Genomic DNA, 17,913 nt, shown 5'->3' on the forward strand with positions numbered 1-17,913 from the left:
TTCCTAAAGCAGTCATAGGTTTGCAAGCGTTATTCTCAAGGTCTCAATACAAGTTTTTCAGATTATTACACATGAACATTGATGAAAAAAAGTTTTGCTCCTCTTCTTTTAATACAGTAAGTCCACATATTATTCAAAGCTACATTGCTACAAAATGATCGGCTTGACTACACCCCAAAATGGATGTTTTGTTGGTGTGCAACATACGTTAAGTTTACAGTTTAATATTTTACTGTATGGGATATATTTCTTGCAGATTACAATGACCCTCAGGTAATTTTTGTTCTTGCTCATATTTTAAATTAGTTCTTCTAACATTCTTTGAGAAAGGTCAGATTCAGACAAAGGGGTATGGAGAAATAACGTCATTTAAAATGGAATAGTACAAAACATTATGGCTTTACACCTGGAATAACGTAGTGAGACCTTTGGTTCGTGTGTTAACCCACTGAATGAAGATTATTATAATATCTGGTAGTCAGTGCAAGAATTTGGGGGTGAAAAGCCCCCTATATTATTCACTTGGTATTGGTGCTTTTTGTAAGAGAAATCTGTGGTGTTAGAAAAACACAGATTTTGGTTTAAAGGTTATAGAAAAAAAGAAGGACAAGTGTTTTATGGCTCCTAAGGTAAGCTTTTCCCACCAAAAGAACTAATTCTAGGTTGGCAGGGTATCTGCAATGGTTGAAATGAAAATCTTACTGGTCCCTTCAAAAATGTAGCAAATTTGTGTCAGATTTTGATATAAGCAAGACACAAAAATAGAACAGCAGCCTAAAACATTCACTGCTTGTAGGAAGATATACAGAGACAAGCTTGCAAAGTACTTTGGGTTGTGTTACAGGTCAAGCTCTATCAATGTTAAATCAGTTGTGGGAAGAGGAAAATCATGACAAAGTCAGATTTTCTTTATATATCACCTGGTGAGTCCAACAGTTACTCATACAACAGAGAAATTGCAGCGCTCATAGACATAGGCTGTATTAAGAATAACTAAAATGTATTATATAGTGGCCAAGAAGAACACCAAATGACATTATTTCTGAGTTGCTGTAGGGAAGTGAGGTACATGGTTCATGTCATGTAGTAAAAGCAAGAGTTCTGCCAAAACATGAATAAACTACCCACCTTCTTTTCTGCTGCCAAATGTTCTCAGGGCCACCAGCAACAAAGATCAGGCTTGCATCAGTCACTGGTTCCTGTCACTGCCTTCACTGCACTGTAAGTCACAGCAGTCCCACCTGGGTCTGCTGATGCAAAAGCTGATTTTCATCTCTCATGGGTCTTTTCTCATTTCTGTGAGGCATTGTCACAGACCAGGCTATCTCCTGTGCCCAAGCGTTCATTTATTCAGCCATCTCGCCAGCTCTCATTCTTCTGGAACTTGACTACTGCAAATATAAAGCAAATAAAAGGTTTTTTAAAAAGCTTTTTTCCTCATTAACTGAAGCCCTCCCTCCTCACTTCAGCCTCATGTTGATGTTGTGTCCAGGTGACAGCCAGGATAGCATCTAACCCTTCCATTAGTCAAAAAGAATACTTACTTCAGACTACTCCTTAGAATTCTCATAATGTCCATTTTCTCACTATACCTTATAAAAAAGTCCAACAAGAGTAATCAGAAATCAAGCATATTATTTGCATTGGAGAGGTGGTTTCCTTGAAAATGGTGAATGAATTAATGTAATTTTCAAATGGTGAGCATGAAGTCTAATTAAGATCTGACTTTTTTCATAAAAACATGGAAATCAGGTGCAGGGTGTTTTCAGCACTGATTTCAACTACTGGGAATTAGGAAATGGAATTAAGTTGCAATATGCTGCACATGGATGTTAGACTTCTTAATGACTCACGAAAAGGAAAAAAGTAGTTAGGCACAAAGAGTATCAAATAAATGTGGGTTGGTTTTTTGCTATGAAAAAACTCCGAAGATGCTGTGTCCTATATCTGTACAGGATAGATCATAGAAGAAAAGTAAAACTTAAAACTGATGTCATCACAATTATTGCTATTTTGCATCTGCCGAATTTCTAGTTGCTTAGTTCAGTTAACTCCTCTTCAGACAGGATTTTAATTTATGTTACCTGTTATCTGTTTCTCAGTATTCGCTAAAACTCATAAGAAATGAAACCAAACCAATAAATATCTGAATAAAGACACTGCAGAAACCTTTCTAACTTAAAAACATTTTAACAAGCTACAGTAGAAATCGTTAAAATTAAGGAATTTTTATGCAAATCAGCACAATATTGTATTTCTAGATGGTGAGGAAGCTATGTAGTCTTAATGGACACAAGAATGGCTGGGGGTTGATGTTTAAAATGATCAGTTTATCATGTGGGTACGTTTTATTCCTCTCCAAAATAATACCACATTGGAAGTACCTTAGAAGAATGAGATGAGTATATGATGCCAGGAGAACAGTATCTGTTCCCCTATTATAGATCATTAGGTGGTTAACAATGTGAATGAATGTGGCGGATCCTGCAAATCGTTTTCAATTAGCTGTTGAAATAGAAAATTCATCTGAGAAACTGCTCAAAACCACAAGTTTCCCAAGTGAGCATTTTGCTACTGAACAACAAGAGCAGTCCTGTAGTTTAAGCCACTAGAGACAGTTTATAATTAATGCCCAACTTTTCACAGGTGCGTTTTTTTAGATATTTTGTCAGGGTATTGGCATTTTGTCTGAAAGTTGCAGCTTTAGTCAGCATATATTGATAGAAGCAAGGTGTGATGTTAAATCTGTATGTGAATTCCACTTGGTTAACTTCCAAAAAGATTATTTTATTTAAAAATTAACTTTTTGCCAATGGCAGTAAGTCTCCTCTATAATAACTCTGAACAGAAGGCTAAGTATCACTGCCTCATATATACCACTTCCTCTCGATATTCTTCTTGGTAAGTTGTACTTCTCTTTCCTGAAAGGTAAAATATTACCCTATCTTGAACCAATAAAGTGATGAGCTATTTTTCACTGACTTTTACATGGCCTTTTGAAACACAGATTCTGTGGACTGACAGACCTGGTGGATAATTCTGGCTTACAGTATGCACAGTGTTTACAGCGGTTTAGAAAATATGCCAAAATACAGTTTTTAAAAATTCTGTCAAATTCACATAGGTATCTTATTTATTGTAGAAGTTTAATATCTGTACTCCACCTGTCTAAATAGAAGCAGAGCAGTTGACTGATTCATTGTTAATGCTTCCCAAGAAACCCATATACTAAAAGTGGGACACTAGAGAAAACTATTAGTCTGACATCTTTTATTTGTGACAACGAAATTAACCGCAAGCCAAAAATTGTTTAGGGCTTCAGTGTGTTGATAGATATTTAAGGTCTAGAAAAAATATTTTTTACTGCACACAGATTTGTACTATTATAGTAGGATAATTAAGGAAATCACCCAGCAAATGTCTGCTGCAGGCACATAAAAAACATTTGTTAGAAATCTGTGGCACACAGGATGCTATGATCAAGATCCCTTGAATTCTGTCGAGCTTCTGTTCACCTGTATTTTTTTGTCAGGATGGCTTTTACTGCCATTGCAATGTTGTGATTTAATGCTGTTTGTTCATAAAATGTAAAGATAACCTTTGGCTGTTTTAACACCAGAACGGCATTTCTGCTGTCCTCAGCCACAAGAATTTTCAGACAGTCCCTTTGCAATACTATCAATTGCAATGTCATATGAAATTCCAGTTTCTCTCTGTGAATCCTCACTCAGAGATCAAACAAGCATCTGTCAAACTGTTCTACTATAACTCTACTGTTTAAGATGTAGCTCCACAATCTGATGCCATGTTGGCCTCTATTGCTACCATTCTACAACACACAAATTTACTGTAGTTGCACTGAAAATTGGCCAGCCAGACACAGAATTTGAAGACAGAAATTAAAGGATATTTTTACTAATTTTATGCATTTCTGCTACCCTGGAAATAGGGGATAATAATAGGGTGTATTGAGCGGAAATGGAAAGCTATGGAGTGCAGAGATAAAGAAAACAGAGCAGATACTGAACTTTAAGTAAGGTTAGCACAAAAAGTCTCAGAAAAAGAAAAAAAAAAAAAAAAAAAGAGCTGTAAGTTCTAGTTTGAAACTTAAGACTTACTATTTTAAGAATACCTGTAAGACTCAAGAAAGTAATACACAGATACTCAGCAAAAGAGTTCTGTTTGTAAAAAACAGGTAAGAAATGTTAGGGTGACAGAATGACACACAGAGTGTCACTGGCACTTCAGGTGTCATTTGGGAGCCAACTCAGACTCCGATGGCTCATGTGCCATCCATGCCCTTGGAGTTCAGGAGTTACTGGGACATTACAGCACTTTTCTTATCTCAGGTCTGTGAGAATCACAAGAACTGAAACTTGACTCTTGCTTACAAACTGATGGAAGCCACAGTTGTAGCAATTCTCAGACCTCCCTTGGAGAGAATGAGCATCTCTTCATTTTAAATCTCAACTTGGGTATTTTATTTAACAAAAATTGGAAGTTCTTAATTACTTTAAAGGAGTATCTACTCTTTCATCAATTTTGCCTCAAATCAGCCTAAGTGCTCAAAACCTATTAACAGGACATGTGTGCTATGGTTGCACAAATCTCCTTTCCTTAGTAAACTAGGCCAAATACCTCTAAGAAGCCAAATGAAAGTTTAATCTTTTCAAAATGACATTCAAAAACTACTTTCTCACAGGCAATCCTACCAAATTTAGTATAATATTAATCCTACTATTCAAATGTACAGGAATAAACAAGAAATTATATTCTTTTCATGAATTTTTGACTCTTCCTCTATGCTTCTACATGACAAGTAAGATTTTCAATCAAGCTGTTTAGAACACCTGAGATATTCCCCAGCGAATGACTCCCTTGTCTGCTTCAGAGCTGAGTCAATATTGACACCAATGAGGCATGCATCACCATGACATTCAGATGCATTTTGCATTTTGATGGAAGTACAAACCACTCCAGGCTGTCAGACATATGTAGCCCAAGTAGGATGCATGTATTCTGCTTTGTACTTTGGCCAGAGAACTATAAAGTGCCTAAATTTTAGTCAAGGACCAAATAGTCAAGAATCTGGAGATGAAAGAGAACCTTGATAATATCAACGCTGTTTTAGAGCTGCTGCTTAGAACTTTGTTTTGTAGGTTTTCTTGAAGAATACAAAAACTTCTCCTAAGAACACAGTATGTCCAAAGAAGGGAGCCTGAAGTAAAGATAAACAAGTTGACTGCTGAATACTGAGGCAAAAAGGAAAAAGCTGTGTAGATATGAGGTCTGTTGGACAGCTTTATAAATAGAAGTCAGTGGAACCCAAAAAAAGAAACCCAAACAAAACAGCACAATCTTTTCTTTTTTTTTTTTTTAATTAGGTTTTAAAAAATATATAATTCCACTATTTTGAAGTTACCATTCATGTGCTACAGAGGAAGTTTCTAAAACGGAAAACTGTTTATCTTCTAGAGTCTGTTCTCAGCAGGGCCTGGCAAAAAAAGCTGCTCAAAGAAAGGCAATGATACAGTAGTGAAATGAAATAAGCAAAGTATTTAGAGGGCAATAATTTCTTTTGCTGGTTCCTAAACTTCATAAAGCAGCATTAATGCAAAACTCCAGGACATGACTGGCTAGATTTATAAGCAAGAAAAGGAAACTGGAAGTGATGCCACTTTTCGTCCAAAACTTTGGTCACTAATGCATTCATCTGGGAGAAGGCACTAGAAAGAGAAGACCTGTGCCTGTTTGAAGAGATTTTTAGAAGGGATTTTGAAATAAACCTCCTTGTTTTGTTTCATGTAAGTGTTCACTGAGTCAGAGTGACTCAAGTCTGATATGTGAACCACAAACTGGGGAACTGGGACATCCTAGACTTTTAATCCCTGTTCAGACAGACATTTAACATTCTTGAAGTGAAACAGCTAAATCAGAGAAGAGCACCCCAAATACCCTGCAAAACTCTGGTTAGATCAGACCCGTGGGAAGTGTTGAGCCTATGAAAAATAAGACATGCCCCCTTACAGAGTGTAACTGATTGGCTACTGGATAAGACAGAAATTCCTGTTGTTTTCTGTTTTGTTATCCTAATATTTTCTTTCCTTTCAGTTTGGCAGCCAGTCTGATAATTAAAAATCAGTTATTGGTGCAGACTTTCTCTGAATTCATGGAAAAGTTTTAGAGTTGTAATGATAATGCCAAGAAATTAGCTTCAGTTCTAGTTTTCTTAACAAAAATTGCTAAGCAAACACAATTACTTTTAAAGAATATAAAGAAATTTAACAATCTAAAGGATTGTTGACAGGAGAAATACATACACACTGATGAGACACTGGCTCTCCTAGATGCTAATTTTTTATTATTATTCTGAATAATGATATGTCAGAAATGTTTAAAAAGGCAAATTATGGTTTGGATTGGGGTTTTTCCTTCATCTACAGAAGCATACTTTTAAAGACTGGAAGCTTATGCTTTCTTCAGGGTTGCACACTTGAGACTTCTCATATTGTCTTGAAAAGGACACTATAAACATGTTACATGTACCTAACAAGCATTACAAAATAACTTTATAAACACATTAGATCACTCCTCAGTGTTTATACTTGTGCCAAATTCCTGAAGGTATGATTCTGTAAGAACAAACCACTGCAGACTAAATGCAATCAACTTTACAAGTGTACCTTCTGGAATAAATGAGTAAACCATACATGTGTCGAATAATGTTTGTGTTGCAGATGTTCATTTAGTATCTGTTTGTGCATTCACAGTTACAGGCTTCCCATCTGAACATATCTATTCTAATGAAGCTTTGGCAGCAGCTCCAGTTGCAATGTCATACGGGTTGGTACTTGCTGTACCTCAAAGAATAACAAACAATATTAAACAAACCCAAACTTCAGTGCTAACGAGCAAGACCTCCCCACTCTGCTCCAGGTGTTTTACTGACATCCAAAATCAGGGCTAGACAATTGTCCTCTGATTCCCAGATCACATTCAAAAAGTGACTAGACACAACAAGGAGTTTAGTAGAGTTTAAAATAAAAATAATAGTAATTTAAAAAAAATCATTATTAGGTGTATTTGTCACAGTAACTTAGTAGTGCTTCCCCCAGTTTTTTTAACCTGCAACAAGCAATAGAAGCAGTTTGGAGCATTGAGGAATACAGCAATCAATCATTTCTCTGGCAAAGATTGTGCTTTTTAAATCAAACCCCAGAAACTGATGAGAGATTGCTGTCAATACCTCTCTATAGGCGAAGGAATGTCTCTTTAGCAACTGAGTCCCAGGCCAGCAGACTGTAATAACAGATGAAGTAATTCAGACTAGTTAACTTTCAGGCTTAGCTGTACTGCTACAGTCAACAGTGTACGAATGCTGCCCAACAGCATGAAATTCAACTGTTCTCTCCTATCAGCTTCTGCTAAGTTTTTCTATAGAGTGTATAATTTGGTTGCAGTTTTCCCTGTAATTCTTTTGTAATTATGGGGACTATTTCCTATCCTTTATTAGTTTGTGTTTTAGAGTTATGAATGCTTATTAATTCTCACTTGATAAACTCGGGTTTGCTCGTATGCCTTTGTGGGATGGTGTGAGACATTCACACAAATTTGTCCGAGGACTTAAGGCTTTGCAGAACAGACAATATGCAATTGTGCACCATTGGAATGCACAAATTTAATTACAAAAATGTACAGAGAAGATTGTGGTTCTGTTATTTTGCAATTTTTCTATGTTTTACCCTGTAATCTTAATATTCTCTTTATGTTTATCTTGCTTTAGAAGGAACATAAACACCTACAATGATTTCTCAGTAGGTAAATTAGTAGTTGAAAATATGTGTTTCAAGTAAATGGACTATTTCCCAGCCTCTTCTGCTTAGAATAAGTTCCACTCTGGTTCCCATCCTTTTGCTCCACTTTCTGCCTAATATTAAGAATATTTATTTCTCTCATTTTTCATCCTTCTTTGGCAGAAGGGCACAGTTTAGTAATTGTTTAACTACTAAACTGTAATAACTAAATGATTTAATGACATAATCACTAAGCAGCAATTATTTAATTACTAATGAGTTACCTTCTTCACTTCTCTAAGGTTCCAAACTACTCTGGAAGCGTCTCAAGGCTAAAGATAATAGTTAAAATGAATAGAATATTTTCCATAAGCTCACAAGGAGAAGGACACTTCACATATTCTTCTGAAAAAAAAACCCTATATTTGAGAGAGAATTTACACTAAATAAACAGTGTATTTCTGAAGGCAGCTATAGTAGATACTACAACAATAAATTGTGAGAAATATGGTACTAAAAAGTTGAGGTATAGATTACATATTTACGTACTTCTATTACTTATCTTCAAAAATCACCAGAAATATTTTCATATTTTAGTAAAGAAACATACTTTGATGGTAGTTTTTTGGGTTTTTTTTTTTGGTTTGGTTGGTTGGTTGGTTTTTTTGGTTTTGTTTTGGTTGTTTTTTTTTGAGGGGGGTTAGTTTATTTTGGTTGGTTGGGTGGGGTTTTTTTGCCTTTTTTTGTTGGTTTTTGTTTTGGTATTTTGGTGGTTTTGTTTGTTTGCTTTTAACTTTTGGTTGGTTGAGAGTTTTTTGGTTGGTTGAGAGTTTTTTGGTTGGTTGGGGCTTTTTTTGTTCTTTTTAGAGTTTTTAAAATTCGTCTATAATGGACAGAAAAACTGAAAAAAACCCCTCACATTCAAACTCGGGAGCATTCTCAGTTGTTAGCCAAGGTGACACTGCACTACAGACGAAAAAGGCATGAGAAAACTGCATTACTTCGTCACCTTTCGATTCAGAGATTTTCATATGCAAATTCTGAGGCGAGTGAAACCGCAGCTCTCGGAGGTGCTGTGCTCCAGGGCTCTTTTCTCCAGCAACTGTGACTCCATCTCCCAGGTAAGCCTGTGTCCAGCAGTTCTGCGACATCCCACTGAAAGTAATGGGAATGTTTTACTCAATAAAGCTTTAGAAGAGTCGATCATGTCTTTGACTGATATTTAACCCAGCGGGTAAATGAGAACACAGGTGCACAACCAACCTTCAGTCTGAACAGCATTTAGTATCTGCGCTGCTCCACTGACTGCAGCAGCACGCTGTGCGCTGTATTCTCCGCTGTCTGTATTCGATGTCAATTCCGGGTACAGCTGTCCCTGGCTTTGTTTGGCCACTGGGCTGTGGGGAGTTCCCGGTGCTGGCTCTCGGCTGCCCCGCAGGGGAAGGCCCGCCCGCCCCTCGGGTGCCCCACGGCGGCACGGCCGGCTCGGCGAGCGGGGCCCGCGGCCGGGATCCCGCTGAGGGAAACCGCGCTGGGCCCCGGGGCTCGGATCCCGCTGAGGGAAACCGCGCTGGGCCCCGGGGCTCGGATCCCGCTGAGGGAAACCGCGCTGGGCCCCGGGGCCCGCGGCCGGCATCCCGCTGAGGGAAACCACGCTGGGCCCCGGGGCCCGCGGCCGGGATCCCGCTGAGCGGAACCGCGCTGGGCCCCGGGGCCCGCGGCCGGGATCCCGCTGAGGGAAACCGCGCTGGGCCCCGGGGCCCGCGGCCGGGATCCCGCTGAGGGAAACCGCGCTGGGCCCCGGGGCTCGGATCCCGCTGAGCGGAACCGCGCTGGGCCCCGGGGCCCGCCCGGCACCGGGGCGCGTTTCTGAAGAGCCCATTCAGTGCTGGCAGCTCCAGGGGTAGCTCCAGTTCGAGCTGCAGGCTCAGCTCTGGGCGAGCAGGAGAGCTCTGGCAAGAAGCCATGAACTGCCGGGGATCTGCGGCCGGCCAGGTGAGGGACACACACCGAAGTGGCAGGAGCCAACGACCCCAGACTTTCATGCCCTTAGACTGTGAGGGTATAAAAACCCAGGGGTCTCTCCTGAGAGCTCGAACAACTCCGCTCGAGCTGCTATTTCATGATTTCGTTATTATGCCACGATTAAATTATTTTAAGGATTAGGACATCCGAGACATTGCTATGTAAAACCTGTGGCAGAGGTGGTAAGGACATCTGGTCTATGTGAGTGTGAGAGGTGCAGCTGTAAAGGGGTTCGGTCCCAGCTCAAGGTGTGGTTTCTAGGTAAGGGAGCATACAATCTTAATATTGTCTGGGTTGGAAGATACCTTAAAAATCATCTAGTTCCAAACCTTCTGCTGTGAAGAGGGACATTTCAAATGAGACCCAGTTGCTCACAGCCCCATCCAACCTAACCTTGAACACGTCCAGAGATGGGACAGCCACAATTTTCCTGGGCAACCCGCTCCAGAGCTTCACCACCCTCACAGTAAAGATTTTTTTCCCTGATATTCAACCCAAACCTAGTCTCTTTCAATTTGAACCCATTCCTTCTTGCCCTGTCACTGCACACTCGTGGTAAATAGTTCACTCTATCTTTCCCATAAGTTCCCTTAAGGTACTGAAAAGCTGCAATTAAGTTACTCCGAAATCTTGTTTTTTTTCCAGGCGGAACAATCCCAAATCTCTCAAGCCCTTCTTCATAGGAGAAAGTCTCTGTACCTCAGATCAATTTGGTGGCCTTCTCTGGACTTGCTCCAACAGGTCAATGTCCTTCCTGTGCTGGGACCCCAGAAATAGGTGCTGTACTCGAGGTGGAGCCTCACCACAGTAGAGACGCAGAATCCCCTCCCTTCCTGCTGCTCACGCTGCTTTGGATGCGGCCCCAGGCCACTTTTGGCTTTCTGGGCTTTAAGTGCGCACTGACAGCTCATGCTAAGCCTTGAATCCACCAGCACTTCTAAGTCCATCTTGGCAGGGCTGCTCTCGATCTGTTCAGTCCCCAGCCTCTGCTGATACCGGCTGGTTTCCTTTAACAGCATGGCAGTGGTCCTGTGTGCCCTCATCAAAGCAGCGATCGGGCAGCCCTCCGGTCTGGGGCTGCTGGGCATGAGGCCTGGCCCACGGCAGTCAGTGTAGTACCAGGTCACGAGGCCCAAAACCAGCAGCAGTTCCCGGTACCGGGGTTGTGAGGCCCGGCACATGCCGGCGGTGTTATAACAGGCTCTGAGGCCCGACACATGACGGCGATGCCGTCCCGGGGTGTGAGGCCCAGCACATGGCGCCGGCCCCGCCCCGGCCCGGCCCCGCCCCGATCGCGGGTACCGCGATGTGTCCGACCCGCGGTTCCCGTCAGGCAGCGCGCGTGGCCGCGGCCGCCCCCGCCTCCCGCCCGCGTTCCCCCGGCGGCGGCGGCGCTGAGGTGGCGCCGCGCCCCGGCGAGGTGAGCGAGGCGCCTCAGCCGGCGCTGCCCCATCCCCCGCCAGCCCGAGTGGCTGGGAGAGGCCGCCCCACCGCGGCTCCACCGCGGCCCCTACGGACGCTCAGCACGGTAAGGTCAGGCCGCTCCATGCCCCCGAGCCGCCATGCCGCGCTCCCTGGGCGGCGGGAGCGGCGCTCGGCGGGGACGGGCGCGGGGGGATTGTCGCCCGGGAGACCGGCGCCATCTTAGGTCGGAGCGCGGCCTGGCGTCCCCAAGCGGGGCCCCCGCGCTGCGAGGGCTCCCGCGAGCCGCCCTCGGGCCCCGCTGGCACCGGACGGTTCTGCCCTCGAGGGCGGCCCGGGCGGGGCTCGCTCTTCCCGCCGTTGGCCGCGTGGGGCCCTGCACAGGCCCCGGGCGTTAACGGCAGGAACGGTGCTGGCGGCGCGGCACGGCTCGGCCTCCTTCCCGCCGGCTGCGGTTCCGCCGTGCGGGCCTCGCCCAAGCCGGAGCCCGCAGCCCGAGCCGAATGCCGGCGGTCACCAGGCGCAAGGGGCGGGACGCGGGGCGGTCAGGCTGGAGCGGCAGCTGTTCGGCTGCCCTCGGGACTCAGCTGCTCCCACGGCCTGGCACCATCGCGGCTCGGCGGCGTGAGCTGCTTGGCGGGCTGGCACCGCCGATATTGCCCTTCCCTAGGCGGAGCTTGTGCCTTCTCATGGCACAGAGGGCAGCGTTGGCTGCTGAGGTTTGTGTTTGGGGGAAGTTGGTTTATGCTTTGTTTCTTTTATAATTTTCAGGTGCAGTTTCAGCTTGGTCATTGTTTCTTTGCTACTAAACAAATACAGCCCTCAATTAAAACCCAGTTGTTCCCAGTCCTGGTCGAGCTGTGGATTGCACACCCTTCATCAACTGATGTGGTGCAAAGTTATGTGCCTGTATGGGACGTTATCTGAGAAGTACAACAATGTAGTCTGTCTTATGATCTGTGTTGGAAATAAGATAACTTCTCTGGACCTTTGAAATGCAGCTATTAAAGTGGAGGAAAAAGATTACTTGAGTAACAGATGATAACCATATGAGGACTGGCTGGGGTCACTTGGTCTGTTCAGCCTAGAGGAGAGGAGACTGAGGGGAGCCCTCGTGGCAGTCCTCACGAGGGAAGGAGGAGAGGCAGACACTGATCTTTGTGGTGACCAGTGACAGCACCGAAGGAAATGGTTTAAAGTTGTGTCAGGGGAGATTTAGGTTAGGTATTGAGAAAAGATTCTTCACCCAGAGAATGGTTGGGCGCTGGAATGGGCTCCTCAGGGAAGTGGTTACACCACCAAACCTTACGGTTCCAGAAGAGTTTTGCTCTCAGGCACGTGGTGGGATTATTGGGGATGTCACGTGTAGGACTAAGAGCTGGACACTGTGATCTTTGTGGGACCCTTCCAACTCATAATATTCTGTGATTCTATTATGGAAAGGCGACAAGGCTAGTCTGAAAATTTTCTGGTTAATGTAAATATCCTCACTCTTTAAGCTCAGTACTACTTCATTTTAGTTAATCCAAGGAAGCCACTCCAAGGAAGTTTTGAGTATTGGAAGGCTCACTTGAGCTTAACAGTGGAACAGACAAATTCCCATTTGAAATGATAACTGGGTTTTCAATAACTCTTAAGTCTTATCGTGGCTGCATCTACCATGATTTTCTATTATCCCAATTTCCGTCCAACCTTATGGTCCTCTTCTACAGATCAGTCTGCTTTTTTCACTATAGCTGTTACACTCTTGATACAGTTACTAAGGTTATATAATTTTTTTTTGTTGTTTCTATGTGAATGTTTTTAAATCCTAACTTTAAAAAAAGAGGTTGTAAATACAACTGGCTCTTAATAAAGTTAGGTATTTTTAAATCTAATGCCATGATAAATATGGCTAAAATAGTTCTTTTAAAACAGTTACTTTATCAGAAACTTAATGCTGTTTTGGGCAATGAGCTCTCATTTTTTAATCTGTCTTGTACCAGGTTTTTAGTTCATCACTTTTCTAGTAACTATAATAGTGTTCCAGGGACTTGTATTTTTGCAGGTTTTTGGTTATTTGTGCCTGCCTGATAAACTTCTATGGCTATGCATAGTTTTAGATGGGCAGTTGCTTTTTAACGCAGTATCTTGATATAGCCTATAATGTTATTTTAAAATGTTTTAAAGAATTTGTTCACAATTTTGATGCTTTACCTAATGATACTGGTTTCAACACTTTCAATACAGCATTGCATTGAAGTTTTGGACCTCTCAGATCCATGGACTACCTTTAAGGAAATGTGTGTATAAACACAAATATATGTTCATATATATTATAAAAAACAAGGAAGATAAAGTTTGTTGTCAGTAGGTTTACTTTCCTTACACTGCACCACCACTGGGAAATATTTGAGTAGAGTGGGGGAAGGATACACTGTTGATTTTGTCTTTGAGAGCAACTACTAGTAGGATTCCTAGAATACATTTTGTGTGTTAATGTAGTTAAAGAAGCTAAAAATTTGGAAGCTGTTTGTACTCTAAAAATGGATGTAGATGTTTCCTTTGGCAATGGGGACCACTTGAAGAGCTGTTCCTTCCTCTAATCCAATCCATTACCCCTTACTGCAATTTTGGTTGTTCAGGCTACAGATTTTTGACCTCACAGTTGTGCCAATAAAACTGTTACTAGGCCAGGTTATTTTTAACCTGTCCTGTTTCACACCGTCGTTCTGTGCAAAGTTGTGCTGGCACAACTGAGGAAGAAGTGTCAGAGCAGGGCAGGAACTCATTAGGCAGCTTCTGAGGAAAAAAGAAATCAGTGAACACATGGTCAAATTACAGCACTGAAATAAAAATAATTAGGTTAAAAGATGTGAATTAATCCTGATACTTGCCTTTTAAAAGATGCTCTGCATTTTGAGTCACATTTAAGAGTATCTTAATGTGTATATCCTGATTCATAAAATGTAATATCCATAAGAGGTATCACCAGTTGGTGTCACTTTCTAAAAGCCCATAGCTATGTTATCCAATTTCTTTTAACTGTATTTAAGAAAAAAACCAGATGTGTTATAGTGTAGGTATCACACGTATCTTGTTAGGATTCTGCTAGCATATCATTGTTTGTGCCTGTTTTGTGTTTTTAGCATAAATTGCATTTCATCCTCTGAGCGCATTTTATAATTTTTACTTTTTTCCCCTGAGGTCAACTAAAACTAAGTTCTTCAAATAAAAACACTGCTCATTTGTGTTGATTGTTCTATAAAAGAAGTGTCCGATATTAATTTGTTATGCCTTAAAGTCTATTAAACTTTGCCTCTGTGTTATTTAAAAAAAAATAAAAATAAAGTGTTTTAAGGAATGTCCTACAGAGAAGAAAAAATTATAGTTAGGCTTGATTCTCTTTCCAAGACCTGGCTTGTGGCCCATGTCCTCTCTGTCAAGTGGAAATTCACTTGAGAATCTTCCTCTTTCCCCCATTTAAGAATTTAGTTTAGTATAGTGTTCTCTTCTTTCCTAGCACCATGTCTGACTTCAGCACCCTAAGCTGAGGGAGGAAGCAAAGAGAGAGTTGAGCTTTGCTGCTTTATTTCATCTTTAGGCTTAACATGTGCTAACACCAGCAGCCCCATTCTCATACAAGTAGGGGATAATTGTCTGCTCCCCTGTGATAAGCTGTTACAGACTAATTATTTCTGCAGTCTTTAATATTAGATTTTTGGTAGTCTGTGTAAAGAAATAACAGAGTTTCTTATTTATTTTGTTGCTTAGAAATGCTTTCAGGATTTGTGTTAAAGAAGAAAACTTTATTGGCTATCTCTGTTTATTTAAGAAACAAAACCATTTGTGATAAGAGATTTAAAATTGGTTAACTCTAAAAGGTTATTTTTCATTACTACTTTTGTATGTGACTTTTTTTTTTTCTACTGCAAGAAAACATCTACAGGCATGAGGAACTCCATGTAATGAGATCTATGCAAAATTTTTATCAGATCTTAATTGATAATGGAAACAGTATACAATGCATTGTAGGTGGGGGGGAAGATTTTGCTGTTGCGGAGTTTTTTTGCTTGAAGAGGTTTTTTGTGGGTGGTTTGCTTGTTGATGTTGTTTTGTGGATTTTTGGGAATTTTGTGTAGGTTTTGTTAGGGTTTAAGAAAATGTGACCATATGGGAAGCCCTGTCAAAATCTTAGAAAATTTGGGAAGCTGTGGTAGGCTGTGGGTTGGGGTTTTGTTTTGTTTGTGTTGGGTTTTTTTAAATGCAAAGAGAATAAAGCTGTAATCTGTGTTTCACTGACTTAGTTATGTGCTTTGTAGAAGCCCCTTCGCATTTCTTGTGAATCGCTTACCTGGAATAGGAGTATTTTTTCAAAGATACCATTCACGGTGGTGTCAGAGGCTTCCTGTGATAGTTACTGGTGTTTTATACAAAAACAGCTTAAATTTTGTGGAGGATACCTTTGGTCTTTTCTCTTTAATAGCAAAGATGAGCATGCAAGTAATTGTCAGAATGGTGATGTGGCATCAATCTTTGAAGATCTCCTGTATCAGATGATGTTTGATCTGTAAAGAACATGGACGGAGAACATTCTATGGGCATTATTGACAACTGCAGTATTTCTTATTGAACAGTGAAGTATGTAATGAAAGTACTGAATGTGGTGTTTGGTTTTTTTGTTTTTTTGGTTTTTTTTACTGTCTAGTCTCAAGATGGCAGAATTATTTATGGAATGTGAAGAAGAGGAGCTAGAACCATGGCAAAAGAGAGTGAGAGAAGTGGAAGAAGATGATGAGGACGATGATGATGAGCCAATATTTGTTGGGGAAATCTCCAGCTCAAAGCCAGCTACTACATGTAAGACAACACTTTTCCATAATTTAAAACAGATTTTTCAAGGTATAGAAAGTTAAACTTAGTTTGAGAGTATAGAATTCTTAATAGTACAACTTATGGAATTCCACACTTTAAAGCTGTACATCTGTCTTACTGAAAATCAGAATTTTTAAGAAATTCTGTCTTAAACCCCAGGTTATGCACAGCTCTGGTTACCTGTAACCTTAATCTCTGAGGTTGTCAAAATATGGACATTTGAAGGTTCTAGCATTAGCTAAATACCAGACAGAGTTTAAGAGCCAGTATATACAAGGCTGAAATCATGTATGCAATTGCTTACAGTATAGTTGATATTTAGTTATATATTTGGGAGTGTCTCCCTACTAAAAGAATGTGCATGAATTTAAGTCTTCCCGTTACAATTTTTTTTTTTTTTTCCCCCTGCACCCCTCATTTCATGTGTTGGTGAACATCATTCTTGCAAAACCATGGTAACTGTCTTAAGTGTGTATAATAAATACAATCTGGTAAGTGATTAATCTGAAAATACTGAAAGCCTGTCTGTGAAGTACGAGATTTTTATTGATAAATTTACCCTTCCTTTTTGAAATAAAGATGATTTTTTTTCATGAAGTTCCTTAGTTTTCTCCTAAATACAGGCAGTGCAGGGAGTGAGGTTAGGTGGTTGTGATGACAGGAGATGTCAGGATTATGTAATTGCCCTATGCTTGGGCTTTGGCAGGTAAGTAAAGAACAATATTTTTTTTATTGTTATTTTAATTAACTTTAGTAATGAAACTTTTTTGTGTGTGTGTATCCATCTTGTGGTCAATTTTAGGAGCTGTGACCTAAGGTCTCCCTAGCAGTCACATACCGAGACTTTGCCTGGTGAGGTTTACTCCTCGCAGTTTCTGCCTCATCTCTGCTAATGCTTGTATCCAAGATTTCCATAGTGATTTTCTGGTGGTGTAAAATTTGCAGTGAAAGATCTCAAGACAAAATGTTACACCAGATTGTCTGTCACACTGCTGCGTGAATTTCAGAGTTATTAGCTATTCAGTCATTTTAGTTCACAATACTTTCATCTTGCATCTCTATTACTTTTTTGCTCGCTAGGATAGTGAGTTTTAAGAGTGAATATTTAAAAAATACTCTGGCTACTCTGAAAAATTTGAAGACTATTTTAAAATTATTCCAAGTTTTCTGCCATTACAAACATCCAGAATGTCTGAAAAATACCCTTTCTGTTTTCTGGAAGATCCAGAGGCCTCTGGATTTCTGTTAGCAATAGGTCAATGTTGCATTGGCAGTAGGTTGTGGCATAGAACAAGTATTAAGGCACTAGCATGCCTTAGGAACTAGAAACAGCAAACGTGCCAAGTTTGATTGCAGTTGTTGTAGCCTGAGGATTTTTTTGTAGTCAAGGATAGAAATAATTCAGGTGAAAACTCTAATTTTGATATGATTCTGTGAACTTCAAGAACTTTGGTAAAAGATAGAAACTTAAAATGTTTGCTTCTTATTCTAGTGCTGTCCATACTTGGTCCTGACACAAGTATAATCACTTATGGTATAACTTGTTACTTTATCTTTTTTCCTTCCCTTTCCTCAAGTTTTCTCTTTTTAATCTTCTACTTCACTATCAAAAACAGCTATGGAAGAATGACCTCAGTTCTTCTCTGGCTTGTAAGTAGTACTACCTGGCAGCAGTCAGGCTTCAGTTTGTTATTGGTGGTAGGAAAGATACCGTGAGCTCAGCTTTGCTTACCACTATTTAATTTGCACCTGATGAGATGAAAAATGGATGACAAATAGAAACTCATGTATCCGTTCTAATTTTTCTGAAAGGTGTAGT

At 40.8% G+C, this 17,913-nt stretch overlaps 2 protein-coding genes across 9 annotated transcripts in view; one reads left to right on the plus strand and one right to left on the minus strand.

Annotated features, from left to right (window-relative positions):
* Positions 1–1,061: 1,061 nt before the first annotated feature.
* Positions 1,062–11,044, minus strand: LOC120758857 (uncharacterized). 2 transcript variants are annotated; one of them, XM_040077539.1, is made up of 3 exons: positions 10,518–11,044; positions 8,803–8,948; positions 1,062–1,391 (listed from the first exon to the last, which is right to left on the minus strand). In XM_040077539.1, the coding sequence occupies exons 1-3, from the start codon at positions 10,997–10,999 to the stop codon at positions 1,351–1,353; spliced, it is 669 nt and encodes a 222-aa protein (XP_039933473.1). In that variant the 5' UTR covers positions 11,000–11,044; the 3' UTR covers positions 1,062–1,350. The 2 variants fall into 2 exon arrangements, with proteins under 2 accessions (XP_039933473.1, XP_039933472.1); XM_040077538.2 differs by lacking the exon at positions 1,062–1,391 and having other exon boundaries at positions 8,405–8,948.
* A 177-nt stretch (positions 11,045–11,221) lies between these two features.
* Positions 11,222–17,913, plus strand: part of ZNF280D (zinc finger protein 280D) — a 46,633-nt gene continuing 39,941 nt past the window's right edge. For 5 of the 7 annotated variants that reach the window (XR_005703020.2, XM_040077467.2, XM_040077462.2 and 2 more), the window contains exons 1-2: positions 11,222–11,346; positions 15,928–16,079. Coding sequence is in view for 6 of the 7 variants with exons in the window: in XM_040077467.2 (XP_039933401.1) it covers positions 15,935–16,079 (145 nt within the window). In the remaining variant the exon portion in view is untranslated. Of the gene's footprint in view, positions 11,347–11,842; positions 11,960–15,927; positions 16,080–17,671; positions 17,745–17,913 lie in introns of those variants that run through there. The other 2 variants (XM_040077463.2, XM_040077464.2) reach the window with 2 other exon arrangements.

The sequence above is a fragment of the Hirundo rustica genome, chromosome 13 (genome assembly GCF_015227805.2).
Source record: "Hirundo rustica isolate bHirRus1 chromosome 13, bHirRus1.pri.v3, whole genome shotgun sequence".
NCBI classification, from domain to species: Eukaryota; Metazoa; Chordata; class Aves; order Passeriformes; family Hirundinidae; genus Hirundo; species Hirundo rustica.

Coding starts and splice junctions, on each gene's coding strand:
- LOC120758857 (XM_040077538.2), bottom strand. CDS start 10,999: ATGTGCCGGGCCTCACAACCCCGGTACCGGGAACTGCTGCTGGTTTTG. Junction 8,949..10,517: donor GGCCACCAAATTGATCTGAG/GTACAGAGACTT, acceptor CATTACTTTCAG/TGGGATGTCGCAGAACTGCT.